We start from the raw sequence: 27,899 nt of genomic DNA, 5'->3' as shown, positions 1-27,899 counted from the left end.
AGGGTGATGTAATCATAAATTCCTAACTGGGAAGGTCAAGGTGGGTAGTCACAGCCCAGGCACATAACCTGTTAGTGTAAGGTTTACTCTTTGCCTTATCCAAGCAAAGGTATTTTGTTTGCTCTCCATTGTTCTTGTATAGCTAGGTTAACACACTTTTAAAATGCCAGGATAGTCCTTTTTCTTTCAAACACCTAGGAGGCATAATCACCCTCAAGGGAGATTATCGCAGAATCTTGCTAACCACTTCATAATCCAACCCTTACCTTGCTTTCTCCCACCTTCATTTAATCTTCCTTAGGTCCCCTTCTTAATTCCAAATTCGGGAAGGAAACTGTAAACAGTCATTCTAGAAAGCATTTTTTTCCTCAGTCTGTTGAGAACTTGCTTCTAGTTGTGTCCTGTTTGGCTCAAATAAATTTATATAAAAATACAAGTTTGGACCTTGTTACAAGAGCAATCTTAGAAGCACTGTCATCACACCTTCCATGCAAGGCACCCAAATATTCCCATTTTACACACATTCAAGGAAGGTAGTGGAACACTAATCTATAAGCAATGAGCTGCAGAGCCAAGACAGTCTTGTTAAAGCTCAATATCCAGCATCCAATGCATCGCCTGGTATTTTGCTACATTTTGTAAATCACTTGTGGATTCAAGAAACAGGTATACTTTAAAAGCATATTCTTTAAAAATGATGTCACGGATAATTTCCCCAAGTTAGAGTCTGGTATTTCCCTCTCCGCTTAGGCCCGTTGGCCCCTGAAGCTCCTTCGGCCCAGTGTGGCGAGGCCAGGCTGTAGGGAGGCACTCCCCCACCCACAGGGGCGTGCTCAGTCTGGGGTTTGGCTGCGGAACCCTTTCAAGGCGGAACTGCGGCCGCTCGGTGCCACAGTCCAGCGGACAATCAAGAGTGAAGCACCCTGCCGGTCGGGAAGGAGCTGACGCCAGCTGGGTCCCCGGCAGCCATCAGCCACCCCGCTTTGAGGTTCGGTTTCGAGGCCAAGCTAAAGAATTGCATTCTCCCCAGTCACAGGTGAGTGACGGGCAGGAGAACTGGCGGGCAGCAGCTGTGGATCCTAGGGAAGGTGCACTTTTGGGGGGCCTGAGCCCACCCAGCGCCGCTGCCCGTGGCGGGGCGCCCCTTTTACGCCCCGGAATCCGGCGGTGCGAGGCAGGATGCGTTCCTTTCCCAATGTGCGGGGCCTCTGTGATGGTCTTCTGGGCAGGACACGGCCGCTGTCCATCGGTGGGTTAATTCAGGAAGAGTGAGACGACTCTAAACTGCAGGCAAGCCCTTCCTTCCCCTCGGCCTCAGTTTCCTCACCAGGTGAGGTGAAGGCGGGAACCTTTGACAGCTCGAGAGGCTGTGACGTGGTGGGTGGCTTTCAGGTCTCCCAGTTAGTGTCTTACCCTAGCCCAACGCCCATTTTAGCTGGAAAAAGATACAGTACTGGGGAAAGCTGTAATGATTTGTAAATCATTCCAAGATTTTACAACAAGGCAGAAATTTGTTTTGACAGCAGCGAAAACTCTGACACCGTTGGCTAAAAGAACCACACTCATCAGAAATTTAGGGTATTTGTTACATGGGGCAAAATTAGGTGAAGATTGAAATTCTTTTATCTTGAAAAATTAAGACTAGTATCATTGGCATGTTTGTATATCAAGATCTGTATTACTACACGTCTTACTCTGAAGAGTGTCTCTGTTCAGTGCTAAGTATGAGTTAAGAGTAAGTCACATTGAAACAAACGAAAGAAAAAGAAAGGAACGCTGACTGTGTGTAAGGCGCTACGCATACAACAATCCAGTAAGGAAGGCTGTGGTATCACTTCCATTTCACAGACAAGGAATGAGGGCAGACTTACAATTGGTCAATGATTAATAGTGATTATAAAAGGAATTTGTAATATATGTAATATTGTTTAGTGGATTTGCATTTGTTACCAAAATATTTTGAACTTTAAAAACTTTAAGATTGTGTAGTTGGTTCATGGGCATTTCTTGAGTTTGCAGAAAAGGAAGGTATTGCCTTTATTTTAGAAATGTTAAAGGAGTGTTTTCAATAATTGTGAGGATTAGCAGTTTAAATAAGGGACACTTTTAACTTTCCTTTCCCTGCATTTCAAGCAAGAATTGAGTCCAAAGATTAGGCTATCGGAAATAGAAGTCACTGCCGTGTCATCTGAATCTTACAAATCAAAATTCTATAGTAATGATTCATTATTTCTCCACCCTCTTCTCTTGGCTGAAACTCATTTAGATTATTTCTACAAAACATTACTAAGCAAATCATTTTAAAATCACAGTGTTGAAAAGTTTCTCTTCCTTGTGCATATCTTTAGAACTTCAATTAAAAGTATTTAAAGGATTGATCCCCTTCAGGGCACACGCCTGGGTTTCAGGCCAGTTCCCAGCAGGGGCCAGTTCCCAGCAGAGGATGCACCAGAAGCAACCATACATTGATATTTCTCTCCTTCTCTCCTCCCCTTCCCTTCTGAAGATAAATAAAATAAAATAAATTATTTTTTAAAAGTATTTAAAGGATTGAATTTTTCATTACTTATGTCAATTTTCATTTTGTTAATTTAGTATGAGTAAGTTCAGTACTCAGACTCACAGCTTTTTTTATAACATAGAGTTTTTTCCCCTCTTAAAAAAGGAAAAAAACTATTTCTATTTGTCAAAGGTTTAACCATCTTTCAATGGAGTGCCACTTTTCCGTCTGGGAAACTTGAGTACTTGTTGTTAATTACATAAGCCAGAAGGTCTTGTTCCATTATTGTGAGTGCTATGCATTCAATGCTAAAATGTTTTCTTGAGTTTATTTGCATGACTGCTTCAAAACTTTAAAGGCCATAGAAAGGAAATGTAACAATTTTAGGGGAGAATATTGATAAAGTAGCAGTGTCTTGAGACATTGAACATGGTTACCGTCAGCCCTTGGTAATGTACAGGGCCTTGCTGAAATTTTGCAAAACATGGTCAAGAAGAGTTTCTGGCCTCTTTTTTAAATAATTTTTATTTATTGATTTTTTTTAGAGAGAGAAAAAGGAAGAGGGAGACAGAGAAACAATGATTTGTTGTTCCACTTATTTATGCATTCATTAGTTAATTCTTGTATGGGCTCAGATCTGGGATCGAACCCGCAACCTTGGAGTATCGGGAGGGCACTCTAACCAAATGCTCTGCCCAGCCAGGGCAGATCTTTATACTTTGGCCTTCTTTATACTTCTAGTATTTCAGTTCAAGTATTTCAGTTCTTTATACTTCTAGTATTTCAGTGCATAATTCCTAAATTAGCTTACAGATAGTATACCCATCTTATGGATTTTATACATGTTTCCATCATAAATCTGATACAGTTATGTAGAAAATTATGATTAATCTCTTCCGGTGAAACTCTTTTTTTAAACTTGGAGTGTAAAGAAACTAGTCTAATGCCTTTTCTGGAGCCAGTCAATGACAGTGTTGTTTGAAGTAAAATCAGAATATCATTACAAATTTTTTCATATTAAAAGTTGTTAATGTTGAAGTTCATTTGAATATTGACATTTAAAGTTTTGTGCATTGAATTTAGCCTGATTGAGTTAAACTACTTTATATCGTATACTATTCAAGGGGTTTTCAAGTGCGTTATCATATTTAATCCTTCTTTCCACTCTGTAAGGCAGATGGTGTTCCCATTACGTGTAGGAGGAAATTGGGGCCCAGAGAGAGTGACTTTCCCAGGACGAAATAATAGTATTGATACTTCAAAAGACACACATTAAATCCATATTTTTTTAAATTCCAGGATATGTACTCTGTCCATTTTACCTCAGCTCTACCATTCTTTCCTTCCCAATTTATTATTAATTGTATAAGCCACTCTCATATCGTATTTAGTGTATTTAGACTACTATAGCTTTCTGTCTCCCCCAGCTGTACTTCCTGGAGTATTTGTATCTTGTTGTATTATGTATATTTTTCCCCTTAAAGTACATACCTAACTGGCTCTGCCTGATTACTTGTATAAACCTGTTGTAAATATTAAAAGGTCATGTAAATTTGACTTTAATTTTTTAATAATAGCTGTACTGAGATCATGTATCATAAGTCCACCCTGGTAGCCCCAGTGCAGGGCTCTCTGTGCACTCACAGCGTTGTGCAACCACCACCACGTGTAACCCGGGACATTGTCACCCCCGACAGGACCCAGGGCGCAGTAGCACTCACTGCCGGCTGCCCCTTCCCCTGCTGAAAAACACTCTTCTACTCATTCTAAGGATTTGCCTGTTCTGGACATTTCACACAGATGGAATTATCCATATAAGTTTAATGGAATGAGGCTTTGAGAAGTTATTTTTAATCTGAGAGGTTCTGTTCCATTACACCCTTAGCACTGATTTTCACGTTACTTGAGCAGATCACTTTTCTAACCTGCATAGGGCCTTTTCCTGTTTGGTGTTCATGCAATAAATAAATCTGCTGACGTGCATGTGTTTCCTTGTTCTTGACCTTTGCTCTTCACATGTCTTAATAGGGTGTTCATGGTGTTGTGTAACCTGTTCTCAGGGCTCAGGTATCTGTTTATGGCTAAGTAACTTGTATTCTTAGTTGGGCATTTTTACCTCTATTTTAAAATGACTGATGAAAGCTCCTAGCTTGTTTTAATGTTCTTGGGAACCATGTTTCTAGAAATATAAATATCTCATTATCTTTTAAAGCAGAGTTGCCCCATATAGGTTATTAAATTATTTCTCTTGTGATAAATTTTACAGCAGCTAATAGCCACCATCCTTATGTAGGAAAAATCCTTTTTCCTTCAAGGTTTACCCCATTCTACCCTCCCTATAGTTCTCACCTACGGAAGTCCTCTTTAGTGAGGACCTGGCTACCTGATTCAGTGTTGGGCTTTGTAGCAGAGCCCTCCCTTCTTCTAGGTGATCCCACTGCCCATCAGTGTGGACAGTGAATGCTATAGTTTGGCTTCTGTCTTTCACCCCAGCTCTCCTCAGCTGCCTCCCCCGCGCCAGGCCTTGGAGCTTGCCACCACCCAGACCTCATCCTCCCTTGAATTCTTGAACCCCACCTTCTCCCCTACTCTGCTAGCACAGCCGTGGCCCACCTTTCACTTCTCTCACTCTTTTACTGCATCTGGGCCTGCTTTCCCACTAAAGGCTTCCCCCCTTTCTCCCAGTTCAGTGTTGTGAGAACCCCACTGTTGGTCCCCATCCCATACACCGTCTGCCTTATACCTTTGTCCACCCAGCCTGAACTTCTGATCAGATCACACTGGTCTCATTCATACTCCCAAACTCCTGTTGTCCTTGTCTTTTTTTTTTCTTTTAAGATTTTATTTGTTATTTTTAGAGAAAAGGGAAAGGAAAGGGAAAGAAACATCAATGTGTGGTTGCCTCTCACTCACCCTCAACTGGGGACCTGGTCCTCAACCCAGGCCTTAACTGGGAATCGAACCAGCAGCCCTTTGGTTTGCAGGCCAGTGCTCAGTCCACTGAGCCATATCATCCAGGCTTTTCTCTTTTTTTTAGTTTCTATCTTGAAAGTCTCTAATTCTCTTTTACTCAATGTTCTCTAAAGTTAAGCACTGCTGGGGAGTGAGGGTGGGGAGGAGGGGGCGGAGATTGGAAATCGGTGCAGGTGGGCACTGCTCGCCAGTTTTCATTCCTCTGCACCCCTTCTTCACTCCGGGAGTCAGCTTCCTGCCACCTCCACTGTGCATTCCCTGCCCCTTCCTTGTAATCCTGGAGGAAGAGTGTGCTTTCAGTCCAGGCTCTTCTTGAAACTGCCCTTTTTGGTTAACTCCTTCCTTCTCCTTCTCTCTCATCTTTAACCTCTTCCCTTCAGTTTATCAACATACTTGAGCCTCACCCTTCCTTAAGAAGAAAATCTTGCCCTGGCTGGTGTAGCTCAGTGGATTGAGCGTGGGCCTGGGAACCAAGCAACCACAGTTCGATTCCCAGTCAGGGCACATGCCTGGGTTGCAGGCCAGTTCTCTCCCTCTCTCCTTCCTTTCCCCTCTAAAGATAAATAAATAAATTAAAAAAAAAAAAGAAGAAAATCTCATTTCCCTCATTTCACTTAGACTGTTCTGAAAGAGAAATCTCTCCTCACTGCCTCTACCTGTTAACCTTTGTCTCATCTACTTCTTAAAAACAGCAACTAAGTATTAAATACTGACTTTGCGCGTTGTGTCTCGTGTGGTCTTTACAACACCCCGAGAGATTCTGCAGGAGAAACTTGTAACTTGTTCAGGGTCACATAGTTAATGAATTGTGGAGATAGGCTCTCCTGTACTGCAGTGCTACTGCGGGCTGCTCATGCTCTCCACAGTTGTCTCCTTGTCACCAAAGCCAGCCATGACATCTCCGCAGCTGTATATGATGGGACTCACTTAATTCCTTTCCAGTTTTGCCACCGCCTCTTCTAGTTCAACCCTTCAGGGGTTCCACTGGCTCTTCCACCGCATCCGTCCTTCAGAGGCCATCTCGGGCGATGGCTCCCTTCTACGGCCTTTGGCTGGTCCCAGGAGGGCTTTGGGCAGAGGTGGTGGGAGAATATTCTGATGTTGGGAAGGACAATGCATAGAGGCTCTAAGGTGGTAAAATACAGCTCACCAGAGGTGAATGGCAAGTGGTTTACTCTGGCCCAGGAAAAGCTACAGGTAGGGAAGTAACGTGGACTAATCTCGGGAGGATAGTTGGAAGGAAGACTGGCAGTTCTGGAGTAATGGACTAGGAGTTTGACTGGATCCTTTCTCAGCTTACAAACCTCCAGTGGCTCTCTGTCCACATGTACGGGGTGACCACATAGTTTCACACTGAAATAGGACCATTTTGAGTGTGAAAAGAGGCGGTATTAACAGTCACACTGAGAGAGCTGCTAAGGCTGTCCTCAGCACGTTAGGAGGCATAGTCACGCTGACTGTGCAAAAAGTCGAGTCCAAGGTGACTCCTCTTTAATCCCCACCCAAGGACGCTTTTTAGGGAGAGGGGGAGGCAGAGAGACTATGATTTTAGAGAGCAAAGTGCCAATTGGTTGCCTCCCATATGCAGCCAGACCAGGGGTCACTTGTGCCCAGACTGAGAACTGAACCTCAACCTAGGCGTGTGCCCTGACATGGAATCGAATCTGCGGCCCTTCGGTTACGGGACAGTGCTCCGAACAACTGAGCCACACTGGCTCGTGCCAAGGTGACTTTTTAAAAAATCCTCACCCAAGGACATGCTTATTGATGTTAGAGAGGGGGGGAGGGAGGGAGAGAGAAAGGGAGAGAAACACTGACTGGCTGCCTCTCGTGCACCCCCCAACTGGGTACCGAACCTGCAACACAGGCAGGTGCCCTGACCAGGAATTGAACCCCTCGCACCCTTTCGGTTTATGGGACAATGCTCCAACCAACTGAGCCACACCGATCTGGGCCCTAGATAAAAATTTGATGAAACCATTCTTGAGGATGTGTTCAAATGAGTAGAAACAAATTTTGAGGTTAAGGTAGCAGTTTAGGAATGTGACGTAAGGTTCTTGACTTGGCAACTCCTGCGGAAGTCAAAGAAAGTTTGAGACTCCTCCACAGAAGTTGGGAGAACTGGGGAGTGACTGGGTGTGGGATGGGAGGGAGAAGAAGGATTACTTGTCAGAGCCATGAGCTGAAGAGATTAAAGAATGGTACTTAATACTTTAAGCAAATTTTGACCTTTAAATCTGTTTGTTGTAAAGCTTTAGAGTTGCTCTGTGGGAAAGGGGATGGGCTTGAAGTCAGAAAGACCCAGGTTTGAAACAGTGATGTGCCGATCATTAACAGTTGTGTTTTACTTTCTTTTTCTGTAAAATGGTAACAGTAATGTGTTTACTTTGAAGGTGGTTGGGGTGGTTAGTGGTGATACATGAATGTAAAGCACCTAGCACTGTGGGCCACGTAGTAGGAGAAATAACAGTAACAGCAGCTGACAGTGAACGCTTACTCCATGCCGGATGTGCGACAGGAATTCATTTAATCTTCACAACAGCCCTCCTAGGTAGCCACTGTTTTCCCCACTCTACAGGTGAAGGAAGTGAACTTGCCGCAGGCAGACAGTAAGTGGCAACGTCCTGGCTCCAGAGCTCTTGCTCGTACCCTCTAGGCCACAGGTGCAAACACAAGGCCCACAGGTTGACTCCGGCCTCCACCTGGTTTTATCCGGCCCGCACCTTGTTTCTGCCCGGCAGCAGCGCCGAGCTCCTTTCTCTAGTTAAGGAGTAGTGACATGTATACAGTCCTAAAAATTACATCTGGCCCTTTGAAGGCAACCTCGGGGCTGTTGTGGCCCCCGGTGAAAATGAGTTTGACACCCCTGCTCTAGACCATAATGCTCATGGAGGTTCAATAAGGGCTAGCTGGTTTTTTGTTTGTTTTGCTTTGTGATATTAAATGAAAGATTGATTTTGTATCCTCGTTTGTTTTGTTTTCAGATTCTATTTATTTATTTTAAGAAAGAAGGAAAGGGAGGGAGGGAGGGAGGAAAGAAAGAAACATCTATGTGGTTTTCTCCCAACTGGACCTACAACCCAGGCATGTGCTCTGACCGGAATTCAAACCGGTGACCTTTTGCTTTGCGGAACAACGTCCAACGCACTGAGCCACACGAGTCAGGGATTCTGTATTGTTTCTTATGTGTGTGTGTGTGTGTGTGTGTGTGTATATATCAAATGCCTAGACTGGTCTCACATTTGTTTATCACTTTGGCTTCTGCCTCACTAATTAGGACCCATTGATTTTTGCTCTTGGTTTGCAGGTTTTACTTCAGTCATTTTGTCTAACAATACCTGACTTTTTGCTGTCCCCATTTAATTTTGCCCCTCTACACATGATAGGACCTTCACAAACTTTTAGCAAACTCTTACTCAGTCTTCAGGATTTGGGCCAAACATCATGCAAGAAACTCTTCCTCAGTTGCGCCTTGTCACCATAGAACCATGGGAAAGGACTGTGGATTTAGAGACAAGCAGGACTTGTGAGCATACGTCTGTCCAGAAGGCACCCAGCCATGTACTATGAAAGATAGTAGCATTTACTGAAGAAGATACAAGAGATAAGAAACTCTGTACACAGGACAATGACGCCTCAGTCCTCTTCTAAGTAGGCACCTTGGGAGTTCTCCCAGTTGCCATCACACAGTTCTCCCAATTGCCATCAGCTGCCCCATTGTATTTTCCTGAATCTCACTGATGGTTTGAGATCTCTTCCTTGTCAAAGGTGACTTTAGTTTTGGGAAAATCCAGAAGTCACAGGGTGCCAATTCTGGGCTGTAGTGGGGCTGAGTCACCTAGGTGATTTGATGTTTTTCCAAAAAACTCTGTATGAACATGATGCATGAGCAGGCGCATTGTCATGATGAGGCTACCAGTCACCAGTTGCCCATAGCTATGGTCTTCTGAATCATCCAGATAGTTTTGGTGGAGGAAAGTTCAAGCTTAGCGCAAAATTTGATGCTGATTTATTGCTCTACTCACTCAGTCATTTTGAATGTTCCAGCCACACAGTGCACATGCTCAGTCAGTGGCATATACCGCCCCCACTGACTAGTACAGTGAAGTTGTCATTGTTCACGCATGTACATTCCAGTCCTCTCTCCTTGGCTGCCAGGTTACGTCAGTGTCTTGCAGACCATTCCTGTTACATTAACAATGGCTGGACTTTTTCCGACAGACAACCACCTACAATTTTCAATTTCTACCTGATATAGAATGGTAATAGTAAAAGAAGGTATAATTTCAACTGGAGTAAAACAAGAACTATTAGACATTTGTATATGTAAGTCACTGTCGTAGATCTCATTCTTGCGATCCCGACACATGAAACTTCATAATTTACCAGTCACTGTCTTAATCAGGAGCCATCTGGTTGCAGGAACAAAATTCTGCTCATGGTGGTTCAGGTAAGGGTGAGGGGCTATTTCCAGGACCCAGGGCATCTCCTAGTCGACACTACTAAGTCTTGCACAGAACCGGGGTGGGCTGCCTCTGTTCTCTGTCTCCTACTCTCAGGGATGCGGTCTCTTAAGGCCTTACCCTCCAGGCATTCTGGTTTGCTGGGCCCAGCGATGTCTAAGTGGCAGCCACGGGACTGGGGAGCGGGCAGAGAGAGCAGTGCTGTGCGTCACGCTCTGTCTGAAGAACGTCAGAGGTAGCGCGGCCTCTCAGTGTTTTGGATTTGGTCCAAGTTTGGGGCCTGAGTTTTTTTGTTCAGCTCCAGCAAATGAACTTTACTGACCTGAAAGTATATCTTTATATACAGTACGTGATCTTTTCTCAAGAGGCTTCTTTCTCTTAATTTCCACTGTAAATCCAGTGGAAATTAGTTTATCAAGCACATGTCAATTAAATGCTGAGTTGAACTATGCCCTGCATTTTCTACTGTGATTTAAGATTTTTTTAAGCATTCAGTGATATAATTCAAATTTGAAAAATGCAAAAAAATAAAGCCAGAAGTTAACCACTTGGTTCCAACTGCTCCAAAAGACCAAAAGAAATAGAAAAAGGGGTTTTACTCCTTTAGGTATAACTGGGCTTTGAAACTTCATCATCATTAACTTTCTTCTCCTTTCTCTTCTCCCTGCTCTTCCTCCCCAACTCCATCACTTTGGTATATATTCCATAGGTCATACATACTAGAATTAATTTAATTTGAATTAGATTATCTCCAAATTTTTCTTATGTAACATTTTGATGCACATCTTTATATGGAAAGCTTTTCCATATTTAGGACAATTTCTAAAAGTAGAATTCTTGGGTCAAATAGTATCAACAGATATATCATTGCCAAACTGGTTTTGAGAAATGTTTGTAGAAATTTATACTGTCACTAACAATGCCCCCTTCACCACACCTTTCATAGTCCTGGCTGTTATAGTTCTTTTTCACATTCGTTCCTTGGATGGACAAAAAGTGGTCTCTCCTTGGAATTTTAATGGCATTTTGGTTTTTATGCATCAGTATAGATGAAGTTAGACCAGCCTGGATAAGAGTGTTTAGTTCTTTGCAATAAGGTTGTTGTAGGGTTATTTACTCAGTGTTGTTATTTAATGAATATTGGCACTTAATGTTGATTACTAAATTCGAACACTTTTGTTTTCCAGACCCTGTAAGATTTGGATATGTCCTTTATATTTGACTGGATTTACAGTGGTTTCAGCAGTGTGCTACAGTTTTTAGGTAAAGTTGGCCCATTTCTCTTAGCCATTTAAGCCTACCTTTATAAAAGTACTGATTTGTCTAGAGCCACTTTATAACATACCCAGTAGTTATGAGTGTGGGCTTTGCAATTGTACAATCATGTTTAATTATTTATTGTATCTCTTTCTTCCTCTCCATAAAAATATTGAACATATAAAAATCTTTTTTTAAAAAAAATGAAAGAAATGAGCTATTAAGCCACGAAAAGACATGAAGGACCCTTAAGTGCATATTACTAAGTGAAAGAAGCCAATCTGAAAGGACTACATACTATGAGATTCCAACTATATGACATTCTAGAAAAGGCACAAGCATGGAGACAAAAACAGAGGTTGCTGGACAGCGGGGGTGGGGTCGGGGCAGGATGGACAGGCAGAGCACAGATGGTCTTCAGGGGACCGAAAGTGCTTTGTATCATGTTATAATGACATTATAGAGGTGCAATGACAAAGGTATACCGTTATACCTTTGTCCAAACAGAGTGTACCCCACCAAGAGTGAACCCTCAGGTAAACTTCGGGTGATTGTGATATGTCAATAGAGGTTCATCCTTGGTTAAAAAGATACCACTTTGGTGAGTGACATTGATGATATGTGGGGAGAGGGGGGTTTATGGGGAATTTTTGCCTTCCTGTCAATTTTGTTGTAAACCTAAAACTGCTCTTAAAAAAAAAAGTCTTTGAAGAAAAATTATAAAAGTCAATGTGGAATTTTGCAGTAAATGCCCATCTACTACAATTTGGTCACTGCTGTCTTTTTTCTATTTATCACTTTATCAATGCTTAGTTGATGTATCTGAAATTCTGTGCTTTTTTGTTTTTTCTTAGTTTTATGAAACCATGTGAATGGTTTAACCTTATTCTAAGGGAAATTTGACAATGAACCAAACTTTCACTGAAATACTAATTTTTGTGAAAATACTTAATTTCATCCATCAAATTTGTTTTTTTAAAATCTGACTTCATAAATACATGATTTCAACTACTCTATGAACATTTCTCTAGTAGAAGACACATAGATTTTTTCCCCCCGAATTGTCAAGGGGGTGGCATTTTGACACTGCAGATAAATTTAGTTTTATAATTCTTTGAATTCCCAAATTATAATGCATTTAAAATAGCTCTTCAAAACTAAAAATAGGTCACAAATCCAAGCTTATTCAGGATAGTTTATAAAGTCTTAAAAGTTCAAAATGTATTTCTTTTCTTTTTTTAAAAAACACTTTATTTAGTTTTAGAGAGGGGAAAGGAGGGAGAAAGAAAGGGAGAGAAACATCAGTTGGTTGCTTCTCGCACGTGCCCCAACTGGGGACCTAACCTGCAACCCAGGCATGTGCCCTGACCAGAATCGAACCAGTGACCTTTTGTCCCACAGAACGAGGCCCAACCAACTGAGCCATACCAGTCAGGGCTAAAAAGGTATTTCTTTATCAAAAATCTAGAGTAATTAGGAAAAGTATCTAAATAACTAAACTGTTAATGTACTTTTACTGAAGGTCATTTTATTTGTTTTTGTTTTGAATTTCATTCAATTATTTTTAGAGAGAGGGGAAGGGAAAGAGAAAGAGTGGGAGAGAAACATCAATGTATGGTTGCCTCTCATGTGTTCCCTACTGGGAACCTGGCCTGCAACTCAGGCATGTGCCCTGACTGGGAATCAAACTGGCAACGCTTTGCTTCAGAAGCCCATGCTCAATCCACTGAGCTACACCAGCCAGGGCATGAAGGTCATTTTATTTGGATAACTTGTGTCAGATATTACTTTGACTAATCATAGCTCTCTCTACAGGATTATATAAGAAAACTGGTAAATTGGTATTTCTTGGACTGGATAACGCAGGAAAAACCACCTTGCTGCACATGCTAAAAGATGACAGACTTGGGCAGCACGTCCCGACGCTGCATCCCAGTAAGCACCCTCCCCGTGCCGGGTTATCACTTTTAGCGACACCGACTCATAGATGCAACCGAACTGTTTTTGTTTGGGGGGTTTTTTGGTGGATAAATTATAATCAGGTGACTTGACCTGTTTTTAAATAATAAATAGTAGGTGACCCAATTCCCAGAGAGTATATTTAAATCTTGAAACAATACTCATATGTTTTTATCAGTTAGTACACCCTTCTCCAGCCAGAGGAATTAAAAAGTTATTGTCTCAGGGACTGTGATGTAATCGAGGCCTGTCCGACCAGATGACACCGAGGCTGCATGAGTCCACATAACCTTGTTTGCATGAACCATGACTGAACACATACCGTCCTGTATATAAGTTTGTGTAATACATACCTTTTGAAAAAGTGAAGTTAAACTGACAAAGTTATTCCAAAGAAGCTTAACTTACCAATAACTGGAATCTCACTTTGACTGTTGAAAAGACTGAGTCAAGTAGACACAGAGTTTAAAGACAATTTAATCCACAGATTGATTATGAAATAATGAGCGTAGTGTTAATAATAAGTATAACATTGAGAATTGGACCAAAAAATAGATAGTATGATAGTTATCTAGTTTAGTAAATAATTGAAGAATAAGGAGTGAGAACAGGACAAAACAAGTGCCATTTTATCTATAAAACTATTAGTGAAGTTGGAAAAGGGAAGATTTCATAAAATTGACAAATCTTTTTTTATATTAGGAGAAGAGAGTGGGATATGGCAAATAAGATTGTGATACAAGAACAGTACTGTTAGAGGAAATTGATCATGGTGAAATTGAGTTTATAAAATTGTCTGCAAAACAGCAGAATTGGACGAGACTATATTAGGTGTAAGTCGCATTTTAATTTTTTTAAAAATATTTTATTTATTTATCTTTAGAGGGGAAGGGAAGGAGAGAGGAGAGAGGGAGAGAAACATCAATGTATGGTTGCTTTTCGTGTGTCCCCTGCTGGGAACTGGCCTGCAGGGAACTGGTCTGCAACCCAGGCATGTGCCCTGACTGGGAATCGAACCGCGATTGTCTGGTTTGTAGGCCCGCGCTCAATCCACTGAGCTACACCAGCCAGGGCATTTTAATTTTTTGATGTTGCTGTCTCGTGTCTATTCAGTGGACACCTATTGAGCGCCTGCTTTATGTCAGACGTTGCTCTGGGTGCCAGGAGTGAAAGCAGTGGCACAAACCTGTTGCTATCTCAGCCTTCCCGCTGCTCACCTTCACTTCAGTTCATATCTCTCAGTTCATCAAAAGGATGCGTGAAAAAAGTAATGAGTCTACCCTGTGAGCTGGCAGTTCCACTGCCAGGTATTTATTCAAGAGAAATGAAAACAGACTTCCGGCCAAGATGGAGGCGTAGGTGGAAACACTATGTCTCCTCGCACAACCAAGTTTAAAGACAGCAAAGCTTTAGTAACAAAAACGCAGCCAAAACACAGAAAATTGAATTGTACGGAAGTCCAACAACAACGAACCATTCAGCCAGACCGGTAAGAGGGGCAGAGCCAGCTATTGGCAGAGCAGGGTCGGGCAGGAAAGATCAGCCAGAGTGACCCAGGAGCACAGGCAGCAGTTGGCAGATCCCAGGTGTGGGTGGCAACAGGCGGACCCAGTGAGGGCGCAAGGTTGCTGGCTGACTGTGGTCATACACTCATGCGCAGATAAACCAGGCAAAAGGAGCAAGCAGTGAGACAGACTGCAGGCTAGGGCCACAGCAACAGGAGTGAAAGCCTAAAAGCATCAATTGGAAAGACTTTCGGGGTTGAGGTGCTAGGAGAGGCTCCCAGGCTCACAGAGAGTTTGTTGGAGAGACCCACAGGGTCCTGGAGGGTGCACAAGCCTACACACCCGGGAGCCGGCACCAGGGGGGCCAGGTTTGCTTGCGGGAAGCAGCAGAGGGGACTGAAATCCAAGACAGAGCAGACCAGATGCCATTGCCCCTCTCTGACCCCACCCCCACATACAGCATCACAACCCAGCGACTGGGTCACCTCACCCTGGTGAACACCTGAGGCTCCATCCCTCATACGTAACAGCACTACAAAGACCAAAACATTATGGCTCAAGAACAGCTCAAAGCCCCAGAGCCAATACTTCTAAGCAACCAAGAGATAACCAACCTTTCAGATGCACAGTTCAAAACACTGGTGATCAGGATGCTCATAGAACTGGTTGATTTTAGTCACAAATTAGAGGAACAAATGAAGGCTAAACTCATTGAAATGAAGGGAAATGCACAGGAAACCAATAGTAATGGAAAGGAAACTGGGACTCAAATCAAGGGAGTGGACCAGAAGGAAGAAAAAAAATGACCAAACAGAAAAGAATGAAGAAACAAGAATTCAAAAAAAGGAGGAGAGTCTTAGGAATCTCCAAGACATCTTTAAATGTTCCAACATCTGAATTATAGGGGTATAAGAAGGGGAAGAGGAAAAGCAAGTGGAAAACTTATTTGAACAAATAATAAAGGAGAACTTCCCCAATCTGACAAAGATAATAGACTTCCAGGAAATCCAAATCCAGGAAGCTCAGAGAGTCCCAAAGAAGTTGGACCCAAGGAGGAACACACCAAGGCACATCATCATTACATTAGCCAAGATTAAAATGAAGGAGAGAATCCTAGAAGCAGCAAGAGATAAGGGGACAGTTACCTACAAAGGAGTCCCCATCAGACTGTCAGCAGATTTCTCAAAAGAGACCTTACAGACGAGAAGGGACTGGAAAGAAGTATTCCAAGTCATGAAATCCAAAGACCTACATCCAAGATTGCTCTATCCAGCAAAGCTTTCATTTAGAATGGAAGGGCAGATAAAGTGCTTCTCAGATAAGATCAAATTCAAGGAGTTCATCATCACCAAGCCCTTATTATATGAAATGTTAAAGGGACTTACCTAAGAAAAAGAAGATAAAAAATATGAACGGTGAAAGGACAGCAAACTCACAGTTATTAAGAACCACACCTAAAACAAAAGCAAACTAAGAGGACAGCTAGATCAGGAGTGAACCATAGAAATGAAGATCACATGGAGGGTTAGCAGCAGAGGAGTGGGAGAAGGAGAAGGGGGGAGAAGGCATAGAGAATAAGTAGCATAGACGGTAGGTAGAAAATAGGGGGGAGGACAAGAATAGTATAGGAAATATAGAATCTAAAGAACTTGTGACACATGGACATAAACTAAAGGGGGGAATGGTGGGGGAGGGGTGTGCAGGGTGGAGGGGAATAAAAGGGGGAATAGGACAACTGTAATGGCATAGTCAATAAAATATATTTTTTAAAAAGAAGAGAAATGTTCACCAGAACCCCTGTACAGGAATGTTTATAGTAGTGTTGTCATAGCCCAAAACTGGAAACAGCTCAGAAGTTCACCAGAAAAAGAGTGGGTAACCAGTGGGATTCCAGTCAGCAAGCAGGAGGAATAACCACTGGTGCACATACTAGTGCACGTCATACTGCAGGGAAGAAGCTGGTTACAAGGAAATTGCACACTGGATGCTCCTATTTCTGTAATTCCAGAACAGCCCGGACTAACCTGTGGTGGCCGATTCAGATCAGCAGTTGTTTCTGGGAGTGGAGGCAGGGACTGCGTGGGAAGGGGCTAGAGGACACTTCCCGGGTCGTTAACAGTGTTCCGCATCTTAGTTAATCACATGGGACTTTTTAGTATAACTGAGGAGGTAGTTTGAAAACCACGTCCAAGCGTTATCTTTTCCTTATGGAAAGGAACACACTTGACCACAAATTGCATGAACTGTTTATTTAGTTGGCACACTGTGTACAGAATTTCTAACAAGATAAACTACTCTGGGGCCTTAGCAGTTACTGAATAGTAAACAATTACACCGAACCTTTCATTGTATTGTAGGAGACTTCTGCTTTTGGCCATGAGGGAGTAACAGAGTCTGGAATTACCTTTCCACTGTAAACAACTAGGAAACGGGACAAAAGTGTATCAGATAGGAGACAGCAGCGAGCATATGACTGTGACTCCTGACAGAAGGAAAGCAAACCCTTCCTTCTCTAGTCGAGCTTTACTGCAGGAGACAATCCTCAGACCACGGTGCAGGGAGTGGAAAGCCAGATGTAACCCAGAAGTCTTGCTGAGTTGAGGAGACGGAGACCAGCATTTGGAGAGGCAGAGGTGACTAGCATTTGCTGGGTGAGAGTACCAGAGAGAAAGGAGCTCTGTAGAGAAAGAACTCCAGGAATTGTTGTGGCTGAATACCAGTCTGCGGGCATAGGGGTAAAACTCCACGTGGCCAAAAAACAGTTTCTGGAGGAGAGGTTATAGCAGAGCTGTTAGCCAAATAGTTCCTAGTGCTCACATGGCCCCAGGAGTCATTCATGTTCCCATCAGCCCGGGTGGAGAGATCTGGTTGAATACACAGGACATTTGATAGACACTCCAAAAGGATCAGACCTTAGTAATGGGTTAAAGTAGCCTCAAAGTAAAGGCTACTTTAGATCTGCCCTAACAAAGCTTAAAAACTGGTCTGTGATCAGTATAACTGCCTGTCAGAACAAAGGCCACTTCCTTCAAAAAAATATTGACAAAATCCACCATCCAATCAAAAAATTATTAGACATGCAAAAAAGCAGAAAAGTACAATCCATACCCAGGAGAAAAATCAATCAGTAGAAACAGATCTAGAACTGACAAAGATGATGGAATTTGCAGATAAGAAAGTTAAAACAGCTGTTCTGAATGTGCTTGAGTGTTTAAGGAAAACGTGAACATAATGAGAGAAATGAAAGATGTAAAAGAACCAAATGGAACTTCCAGAAATAAAAAAAAATGAGTATCTGAGATGGAATTTTCACTGGATGGAACTAACAGCGAATTAGTGCCAGAACTGCAGAAGGAAAGGCCAGTGAACTTAAGTCAATGCACTAGAAACAGAAGATGTAGCACAGAGGGAAATAGGGACTGGAGAACACAAACAGGGCCTCAGTCGCTGTGGGGCGATGCTGAGCCGCCTCACAGGCCTGTTCTTGAAGTCCCAGCGGGAGAAGGTAAGGAGTGGAAAAAACGTTTGAAGAAATAATGGCCAACTGTCTTTTGTCATCATTGCGTTGTCATTAAAGACTGTCCCCTGTAAAACTTGACAGCCATGAGAGAACACTGTGTATTTCACCTGTATTGTTTAAGCCGACTCAACTTGCAGGAAAAATGATTAGGTTGGAAGAGTCACTTGAATTCACAAAAAATAATTGTCTGAATAGATTAATGTTTCCAACAGGAGAAATGGGGAAGGAAAAATAAGTAAGTGGTGGATTTGTCATAGGCAGTAAATGCTAGAACTGAATATTACCGTCACTGGTGGCACATGGTCACTGTGAATTGGAGTAAATCTAAGTCCGACAGAGAATTCCTTTATTAGTTCCTAACTGTTTGATTTGACCTTAATGGCCATTAAAATAAGTCAAACATTAAGCAATATATACCATGAATGGATTTCTGATTTTCATGTTATAAAAATATGTTTTTTTATTATTTAGCTTCAGAAGAACTAACCATTGCTGGCATGACCTTTACAACTTTTGATCTGGGAGGACACGTTCAAGGTAAGATTCAATTCCTCTTACAGTGGCTTTATTTCAACCTAGTGAAAAGGTGACTGTGATGTTCCAATGCGTGCGTGAAGTCTCCTCCGGCTCAAGGAAGGCCAGAGAAGACTTAACATTTAGGAATTATTACCCCCAGATAAATGTTTTAAAAGCAAAGGGTGATTTTTCATGAAACTCCATGTCAGTTTAAGTCGGAAGTGCTTTTGGAGTAAGGCACATGAGCCAAACTGAGCCTGTGTTCTCTCTGCCCTAACCCGCCTCTCACTCACTGTCACAGCATGTAGTGACTGTCACTGCTCTGTATGAAAAACCTTCACTGGCTAAGTCTTCACCTACAAATTAAAGGCCAGACTCGTAGATCTGGCCTTTGGGATCCGTACGATCTGATTCCAGTTCACTTCTCAAGTCTTTATTTCCCACCGTTCCCCTTCCCATTCTCTTTACTCCAGCCAGACCGAACCTCCCGGTGTTCTCCCGCCTCTGTGCTTTTGCTCACGCCACCCCATCTGCACATGAGCGGCCCACCTCGGGGCCCAGGGTGAGGGCTGCTACCTTCCCCGAGGAGCTGTGCCCAGCCGGGAGTGCTCCCTGCTACACGTCCGCAGCTCCGAGGGCACTTGTGTGCATGTCTACAAGTTCGGGATAACTGTCTCATCTCCTCTCCCAAACTTTCTGGGACTAAAACCCTGTTCATTTGTTCTGTCTGCAAAAGGATTTGGCAGTACCCAGCACACAGCAATTCACAAATGAAGAATGGTACAAAGTTGGTGGGCCTTCTAAAAGCCTCATGAAAAATAGTGGAAAAGATTTTAAGTGATTGTGGCTAGTGAAAGCACATCTGAGACATAATGATCATTTGAAATACACATAAAGTAATTTCTGGGATAAAATACTTAGAAGGAATTAGATCCTATTGGAACTCATCTGAGACTTCATTTCTATATTTTTTGTAGGATATGTCATAAAACTGAAGTCAGAGAAAAAAGGTCTTTTCCTCTGGAGTATCCCAAAAACTCTTTTCTCTAGAAAAGAATGCCATGGGAAAAACTACCCTAATGGCACTATAGACTAAGTTCTGTTACGAATGGAACAGTTTGCTTTTATTATTTTAACTTAAGTCTGTACCTGGTACTGATTTCCTTCTGCCACTGACTCCAAATTTACCATTGGCAAAAACCCAAAAAACTGATACACTGGAAATGTCAAAAACCGAATATGCATAAGAAAATAGTAGCAGTTCTCCAATGAACCTAACGCGAGCATCGCATTGTCCATTGGTAACAGATGGGAATTCTTCTAACATGGGGTAACTGGGGCACAGGAAGGCGTCGACTTGCCCACCATCAAGGAAAGCCTGAAATTTCTTCTTCTGGAAAGATCTGGACAACACTGGGTAAAAAATTAACTCGAGTATATAGCGAAGTAGCAGCAGCTAAGGGATAATTACATTTGATATCTTATTGGACTTTCATCAAAGCACCTGCTAGCTTTGACCAGCAAATGAAATCTAACTCCTGATTGTTTTTGTTAGCTCGAAGAGTGTGGAAAAACTACCTTCCTGCTATCAATGGCATTGTATTTCTGGTGGATTGTGCAGACCATGAAAGGCTGGTAGAATCAAAAGAAGAACTTGATGTAAGTTAAATGATTAAAACGAAACAGAGTTGAGTTGCTAGGAAGCCTGAGAAAATAGGTTGGCCATCTAGGTGTCAGAGCGCAGCTTTTCTGCAGTCTCCCATGTACCTCCTGGCAATTGGTAGAGCGCGGTGACCACTTAGAATGCAGAGCGAGCAGCTGTTGAGGAAGTGCCAGCACAGACCTCCTTCTTGAAGACTTGTGCTCCTTCTGTGCAGCGTGCCCTGTAGCGTATGTCATGTGGCTCCATTCCTGGAGTGGCTTGATCTTGAGTCCTGGTCATACTAGGATGCCAGCTTCTTAAGGCTAGAACCTGGAAATGGTGTAACGTACTATCTTGGTCACCTCTGCCAGGAAGGAGCAGGGCCATGAGCAGCAGGCAAGGCCAGTGCTAGATCTAGGGCCTCAGAGAGAGCAGGCCCGTGATTTGTCTGAAGGTTGGCTTGCTCATGCCTCTGCCCAGAACAGGCACACAGATTCTTGTTCATGTGAAAAGTCCAGGTAGGCTCTGTGGTCGTGAAACAGGGCCAGGGAGTTCCTGAGTTGCCACCTGATGCCGCACACGATGCATATTACCTCATTTAATCCTAATTCTCAAAGCGCCTCCATAATGTAGGTGCTGCTGCTCTAAACTCTCTTTGAATCTCAGAGAGACCTACTTGTCCAAGATCTCCCAGCTTGGAAGCAGCAGAACTAGAAATGAAACCAGTCTGCCCTTTTTCAAGGCGTTGGCTCTGGTCCCTGTACCTCCCTGATGCACAGAGCAAGCAGCGTGAGCATCCACAGAAGGAGCCTTAGGGAGGCGGAAGGATTGAGCTGGTGGTTCACTGAGCTCACTTTAAACAGAGGGAAAGTTTGCAAAAAAAAGTTGGCAAAACTGGCACGTCGTGATGGAGAACGAGCCCTTTGTGCCCGTTTGTTTTGTCAAAACAGTCCTTCGGAGGGCTTCATACTGACATTTTGTGTTTCTTTCTGTTTTGATTGTTTTCAGTCACTAATGACAGATGAGACCATTGCTAATGTGCCTATACTGATCTTCGGGAATAAGATCGACAGACCTGAAGCCATCAGTGAAGAGAGGTTACGAGAGATATTTGGTTTATACGGTCAGACAACAGGAAAGGTAAAAAAGAAGTTTGACAAGTGCGAATATCTCACTCAACAGTATATTTTTATCTTCTGAAATAGTTTATTTCAGCCCCTAACAGTAATCATGTTTTTTTGTTGTTGTTTGTTTGTTTGTTTTTAAGATTTTATTTATCTTTTAGAGAAGAAGGGAAGGAGAGAAGGAGAAATATCAATGTATGGTTGCCTCTCATGAGTCCCCTGCTGGGAACTGGCCTGCAACCCAGGCATGTGCCCTGATTGGGAATCGAACTGCAATCGTGTGGTTCGCAGGCCTGTGCTCAATCCACTGAGCTACACCAGCCAGGGCAGTAATCGTGTTATTAGTCTAATTGGTACAGTCTGGCTTCATTTTTTAAAAAAATTAAGGTATAATTGACATTATACCTTATAACATTATACTATATATTATAACCATATAATATAACATTATGTTAGTTTCATGTGTACAACAAAATGTGTTTTTACGTTACTATCATCCAACTACAAAAGCCCATTATTTTTTTTCTTAAAAACTATCATTTACTGAACATAACTAATAATTAGGGAAATGCAAATCAAAACCATATGCACACCAGTCAAAATGGCTATTATCAAAAAGTTAACAAACAGCCCTGGCTGGTGTGGCTCAGTGGATTGAGTGCCGGCTTGCGAACCAAAGGGTCGCTGGTTCAATTCCCGGTCAGGGCACAGGCTTGGGTTGCAGGCCAGGTCCCCAGTAGGGGGCATGTAGGAGGCAACCACACATTGATGTTTCTCTCCCTCTCTTTCTCCCTCCCTTCCACTCTCTAAAAATAAAAAAAAAATCTTATTTAAAAATTTAAGGAAAAGTTAACAAATAACATATGTTGGCAAGGACGTGGAGAAAAGGGCAGCCTTGGGCACTGCTGGTGGGAATGCAGACCGCGGTGCAGCCGCTGTGGAAAACAGCAGGGAGGGTCCTCAGAACATTAAAAGGAGAACTACAGTATGACCCAGCAAGTCCACTTCTGGGCATTTATCTGAATTAGTTGAAAACACTAATTAGAGAAGATCTGTACACTCCTGTTTTCAGTGCGTGTGTGTTAGGCAGCAATTAGAAAAGAAATTTTGCCATTTGCAGCAACGTGAATGAACCTGGAGGCCACTGTACCGAGTGGATCAGAGTGAGACAAGTACTGTATGGTTTTACTTCTATGTGGAATCTGAAAACAAACAAAACAAAGCAGAAACAGACACCCTGCTGAGGGCGGGGGGTGGGTAGAAAAGCTGAAGGGGAACAAGCCAATAATACTGTGATAAGTTTGTAGGTGACAGGTGATGACTGGAATTGGTGGGGGGACCACACTGAGGTACACGAATGTTGAATTACTATATGGTACACCTGAAATTAATAGAACTAATATAACGTTGTATACCACCTATACTTAAATAAAAATGCCTGTCATTTACACATTTGGGCCTTTTTTAATGTCCTCACTTGTTTTTTTTCTACCACTGAATGAGACCTTTTCTTGGTGATAAAAATGTCAAAGCTCATGTTTATAGGAAACTAAATGAAAGCTTTCAAATTTTTTTAAAAATAAGTTTTCAGAATCAACTACCAAATAATATGCTTGAATGTTTAAACATACCATTGGTGTATTTAGGCCCCCAGTTCAGTGTTAAGGCCCTGAACTCACTAGACACAAAAATAGAATGTAAGTAAACTTGGGCGTAGGAGCGTTTTAGTGTTTTCTGAACATATACTTTAAAAAGATGTATTTTTGCATTCGTTTCTACTAGTATTTGTTTGGGAGAGGGACTTTTAGTAACTCAAGTCCATATTAATTTTAGGAAATGCCTTGTTTTGTCATAAAACCTTCACTCAGAGAATATTTGTCCTTAATATTTGTGAAGCCAGTTTGAGCAACTTCAGTTTTTTCCAAGCCAGTCAAAGATTGTTTGTATTCTGTGTGCCTCACAGGCCAACCTCTGTCCCATTCTGTCCTAAAGCAAAACGAGAGGACACAGGTGCCAGCTGTGGCTTGATCCCCGCCACCTGTTGTTCTGAGACATAGAAACTGCCTCTCTCCTGGGGCGCGGAGCTCTCGTTTCACAAGGGCTCTCGGCATAGTGTCTGTCTTCTCTTCCAGGGCAACGTGCCTCTGAAAGAACTGAACACCCGGCCCTTAGAAGTCTTCATGTGCAGCGTGCTCAAAAGGCAAGGCTACGGAGAAGGCTTCCGCTGGATGGCCCAGTACATCGATTAACAGCCCCTGCCACCGAGGCAGCCCCGGTCCAGCCTCGCCACACAGGCCTGCTCCGAGATTTGATTGCTGACCATGCATAACTTGAATTCAATAGACTTTCATTGGTTAGAAAACAGATATTTTTTAGATTATTAATATTATATCAACTTAATTTGAGTGAGAATTGAAATCCGAGTCAAATAAGTTTGACCATCACAATGTTAGCTTTCTAATTCCATGAAGATACTTGGTTTTTACTCTTTGTAATCTGACACGCCCCCCAGTGCCATTTATGAAGAGCAGCTTCCCAGCAGGACAGTTGAAGCCGTTTTTAACAATATGAAACTGCAAATATAAACCACAATTAAAAGCTCATCATGTTAAATTTTTATGTACTTTTTGAAACTAGTTTTTCAATTTTAGATTATGTACACCCACCTACCTGAAGTGTACAGCTAATAATTAGCTTATTGATGATTGCATGATGCCTTACAGGTTTCAGTATTTTTTCTTATGCAAAAGTCATGCAATAAAACAGACCCTGGTGTTTGGCATTGCTGCTGGACAGATGTTCCGTTCAGGGTCTCACCTGGCCAGCGCGCCCGGACCCTGGAGCGTTTCTAGTGTACGTGGAGGTTGTTGCCGAGAAACAAGCCTGCCTCAGAACACTCAGATGTTGCAGCCCTGGGGACGTCCCCGCCTGCCAGGGGACCGGCTGCTCTTGGTTGTCCCTCGCGCCGCATTTCTCTGAACCGGTGAATTTTTGCAGCGACACTGGCATCCCCGGTACCGAGGGGGTCCGTGTCCCGGCCCCCATGGGACTGCATCTGGAGGAAAACACTGCTCCCCGTGCAGCAGGAGGCCCCTCCTGTAGCCCCGTTCCAGTTGTCTCTCTCTGGAGTGCGTCGGTCTTCCTTGTGCCTGCTTTGGTCATCTGTGCCCCGTCACCAAATGTGACAGGCACCAGTCTCCCCACATTCATACTTCATGGCACTTCCCAGGGCAAGCGACCCGTGGGGAAGCGGAGCCTGTCCTGCTGCAGCAGCCCCGCCGTGCGGGTTGCGGGGTTTGGCCCCCGCCCTGAGCCACGTTTGCATCCTACTCCGTATTTCACTTCTTGGAAAGAAAGTGAACGCTTGTGGTTCATTGTCCTTTTCCTCAGTGGCTCTCAGCCAGCCATTCGCAGTGCGGCACAAAGGCTTTTATTTTTGGAGGTGAGGCTTGTCCTTGGCCGTGTGCGCGAGCCTCGCCGACAGCTTCACCAGCAAAGGCGTGGCTAGCTTTTTAATGCATTCTAATTTCCTAAGACAGTGAGTTATTTTTCCATTTAAGATCCCCCTAGTTAGTAAAATCAGATGAAAGATAAGTGCCAACTATGTATCTTTACAGACTCTCAAGCTTAAGATCTCTCTGTTGGTTATAGGCCAAGATTTTACAGTGTATTTAACCAACTGCATTGAGAATATATTGCTCCAGTGCCATCCAGAATAGTTTAAATATTAAAATTAGTGTTTTCTCTAGCTGTTGTCCAAATCAGCTTCTCTTGTCCTCTCGTCAGCGATGGGAGATAGGAGCGGACGAGGACTGAGGGCCTGGCTGGGACTCTGAACAGAACGTGCGGGTGCAGTAATTTGGCTATTTCACTTTCAGCTTCCTCCCTGCTTAGAAACGTCAGTAGCACCATGGGAAAGGTAGGAAATGACATTTCAGCCTGTTGGTTCATTATGTTTAAGGTCCTCACTTGTGATGCCCTCACTACACAGAACTGGGCCTTATTGGAAGTGACTGCCACTGGTGGATGGAATGCTCCTTCAGTTCAAGTATTATTTCCTAATATCTGTGGTGATGCATCAGAAGTCAACTACTAGTCTCACAGATTGGTATGAAGGCAGAAGCTTACCAGTTTTTCCAGAGGGGGAACAATGCTTTTTGGTACAAACTGCCTTGCTCCAGAATTCTCATTCTCGTTCTGACTCCGGGATCAAAGAAACCAAGTCACTCTGTGGACCGCATCTAATAAACTGTGGGCGTTTTCCCACTGACGTGTGGCCTGAACCCCTAGAAAGAGCTACATGTAGCAGCCACATCTGTCCTCTGAGCGCCAGGGACACAGGCCTGCAGAGTCCCCAGCCAGGGGCCGCACTCCGGCTCCTTGGCTCCTTGGGCTCTCACCCTGAGCCCCTGAGCCCCACCGCCCAGGAGGGCGGCAGGGAGTCGTACGGCGCTCCGGGGGAAGCCTGTGCGGGTGTGCACGCCTCGGGGGGGCTGGCAGGTGGACGGCCTGGGGGTGCAGATTAATGTGCCTCCACTGCACGGCGTGGAAATGTGCTTGTTAACGCTCACGTGCAGGGTGAGATTTGGTTCCTTCTATGTTGGGCATGTCCAAAAGATGTGTTAAAATCTTAGTTCCAAAACCAAAAATACAAAGTCTCAGTCCACTTTCGTATTTCTAAGGAGATTCTCAACCCCACACCTATTTCAATGACTGCTGTTAATGTTATTTGGGTAACTGGTTCAGTGGATAGATTCCAGCTTGTCTTTATCTCAGTCTTTTTAGAATGGAGAGCACAGCATTTTCTGAATCGGGGCGTAGACACTCCCTAAAGCACAGTCGTGCCCCCTTCTCTCATGGGAGACAAGTTCCAAGGCCGCCCGCTGGGGTGCCCAAAACCGCAGACAGCACTGAGCCCTCTGTGCTGTGTTTGTATTTTTTTTGCAATGCATATATAGCTTTTTGCTGTAAGGAAGCACTTTATGGCTCCTCGGCATATTTGAATGCCATTACTCCGTTGCTTCAGGCCTGTTGTTAAGTAAGAGAGGGTCGGTGGGGCCGGGCGCTGACACACTCGTGCCAGCTGCTGAGTGACCGACGGGCAGGTTGTGTACCAAGTGGACTCACTGGACAGAGGGATGGCTCACGTCTCGGGTGGAGCAGGGTGGGCGGCGTGAGATTTCATCACAGTGCTTTTCTCAGAGTGGTGCGCAGTTTAAAATGTGTGGGTTTTTTATTTTTGGAATTTTCTATATAATATTTTTAGATATTGGTTGACCGCTCGTACCTGAAACCTCAGAAAGTGAAACCGCGGATACCGGGGGGGGGGAACCACTGTGTATGAAAACTACTCCTTACCATCGCTTAGTTAACCCAGTATCTTTGAGTGCCAAAGACGTGTGAATTTAGACACTGCCTGCACAGACCTAAATTTTAGTTCTGTGTGCCTGTGTACGTAAGCACCATGTACTGTGGTTTACAATGTCTGAGCAGAATGCTGTTGCTTTTCCTTAGTTTTCAACTGGCTCACACTTCTCCACAGCGCTTCCCAGGATTAAGGACGTGGACCCCTTGTAAACCACCAGGACAGGGCACTGGCTGTGCTGATAGTGTTGCTCGCCTTCTGCAGAATGATTTCATCAGCCACATTCAAAATCCAGCATTTTCCCGAATCCCACCATTAAAAACTATACCTTTACATCAGTGTGTTTTTTTTCTTTCCCTCTAAAATAAATGTATCCTGTAGTGAGGATTGAACACAAACAGTGTACTTTTTACTTGACATGATTTGAGAGATTCAGGAGAAAGATTCACGTTTTGTAGAACTGTAAGTGGTGTGCAGCCAAGTGTGGCCTTTGTCTCGTCAGTCGCACGTGTGACTGAAGTTTGCAAGAATTCATTGCCAAATATTTTTTTTACCACAATGCACTGATAACAGCTACTATAAAGGAAGTCTCTCAAAAAAATCTTGTGTTCATTTTCTTTAGTGGATAATGTTTGGATCATCTTAAACATGATGTAAAAGTTGGTAAAGCTTCAAAAAATTCTCCAGGAAAGCATGGCAAGTAGAGGGTAGCAAATACAAATTCCTTAATTTAAAGTGAATAGGAACTTAAAGGTTTTCTATAAGCCTTTGCTGCATTTTGATGTAAGTATGGATTCAGAAAACAATAAATCTTGAGTGAAAGAGAAAATTCTCAAAGCTCCACATTGATGCTTCTGGTCATTTCCATCATTACCCTTCTTTGGAAATTAGTGCTTTGTAAGCAAATAACAAAAAAGAAAAAGAACAAGCCCTTGTAATGTGGGACTGTCCCTCTGTGTAAAGTGACAAGGATTTCGTTAAAACCACGCCTCCAGTCCTGACCCTTCACACACACCCCTGCCCCACACCAGGACAAAAAGATCCCCGTGTGGGAACGGAATCTCCAGTCTATCGA

General features: G+C 43.2%; 1 protein-coding gene across 1 annotated transcript; it reads left to right on the top strand.

Moving 5' to 3' along the window:
• The first annotated feature begins 887 nt into the window (after positions 1-887).
• Positions 888-27,157, top strand: SAR1B (secretion associated Ras related GTPase 1B). The gene is made up of 7 exons (XM_037150866.2): positions 888-1,036; positions 11,124-11,199; positions 13,009-13,128; positions 18,649-18,714; positions 20,249-20,352; positions 21,344-21,475; positions 23,592-27,157. Exons 2-7 carry the CDS (start codon positions 11,142-11,144, stop codon positions 23,706-23,708), a joined length of 597 nt encoding a protein of 198 aa, XP_037006761.1. The 5' UTR covers positions 888-1,036; positions 11,124-11,141; the 3' UTR covers positions 23,709-27,157.
• The last annotated feature ends 742 nt before the right edge of the window (positions 27,158-27,899 follow it).

Source organism: Artibeus jamaicensis, unplaced genomic scaffold, assembly GCF_021234435.1.
Source record: "Artibeus jamaicensis isolate MK-2021 breed Jamaican fruit bat unplaced genomic scaffold, CSHL_Jam_final contig_786, whole genome shotgun sequence".
Taxonomy (NCBI): Eukaryota; Metazoa; Chordata; class Mammalia; order Chiroptera; family Phyllostomidae; genus Artibeus; species Artibeus jamaicensis.
This window is presented reverse-complemented; position numbering and strand designations above follow the sequence as displayed.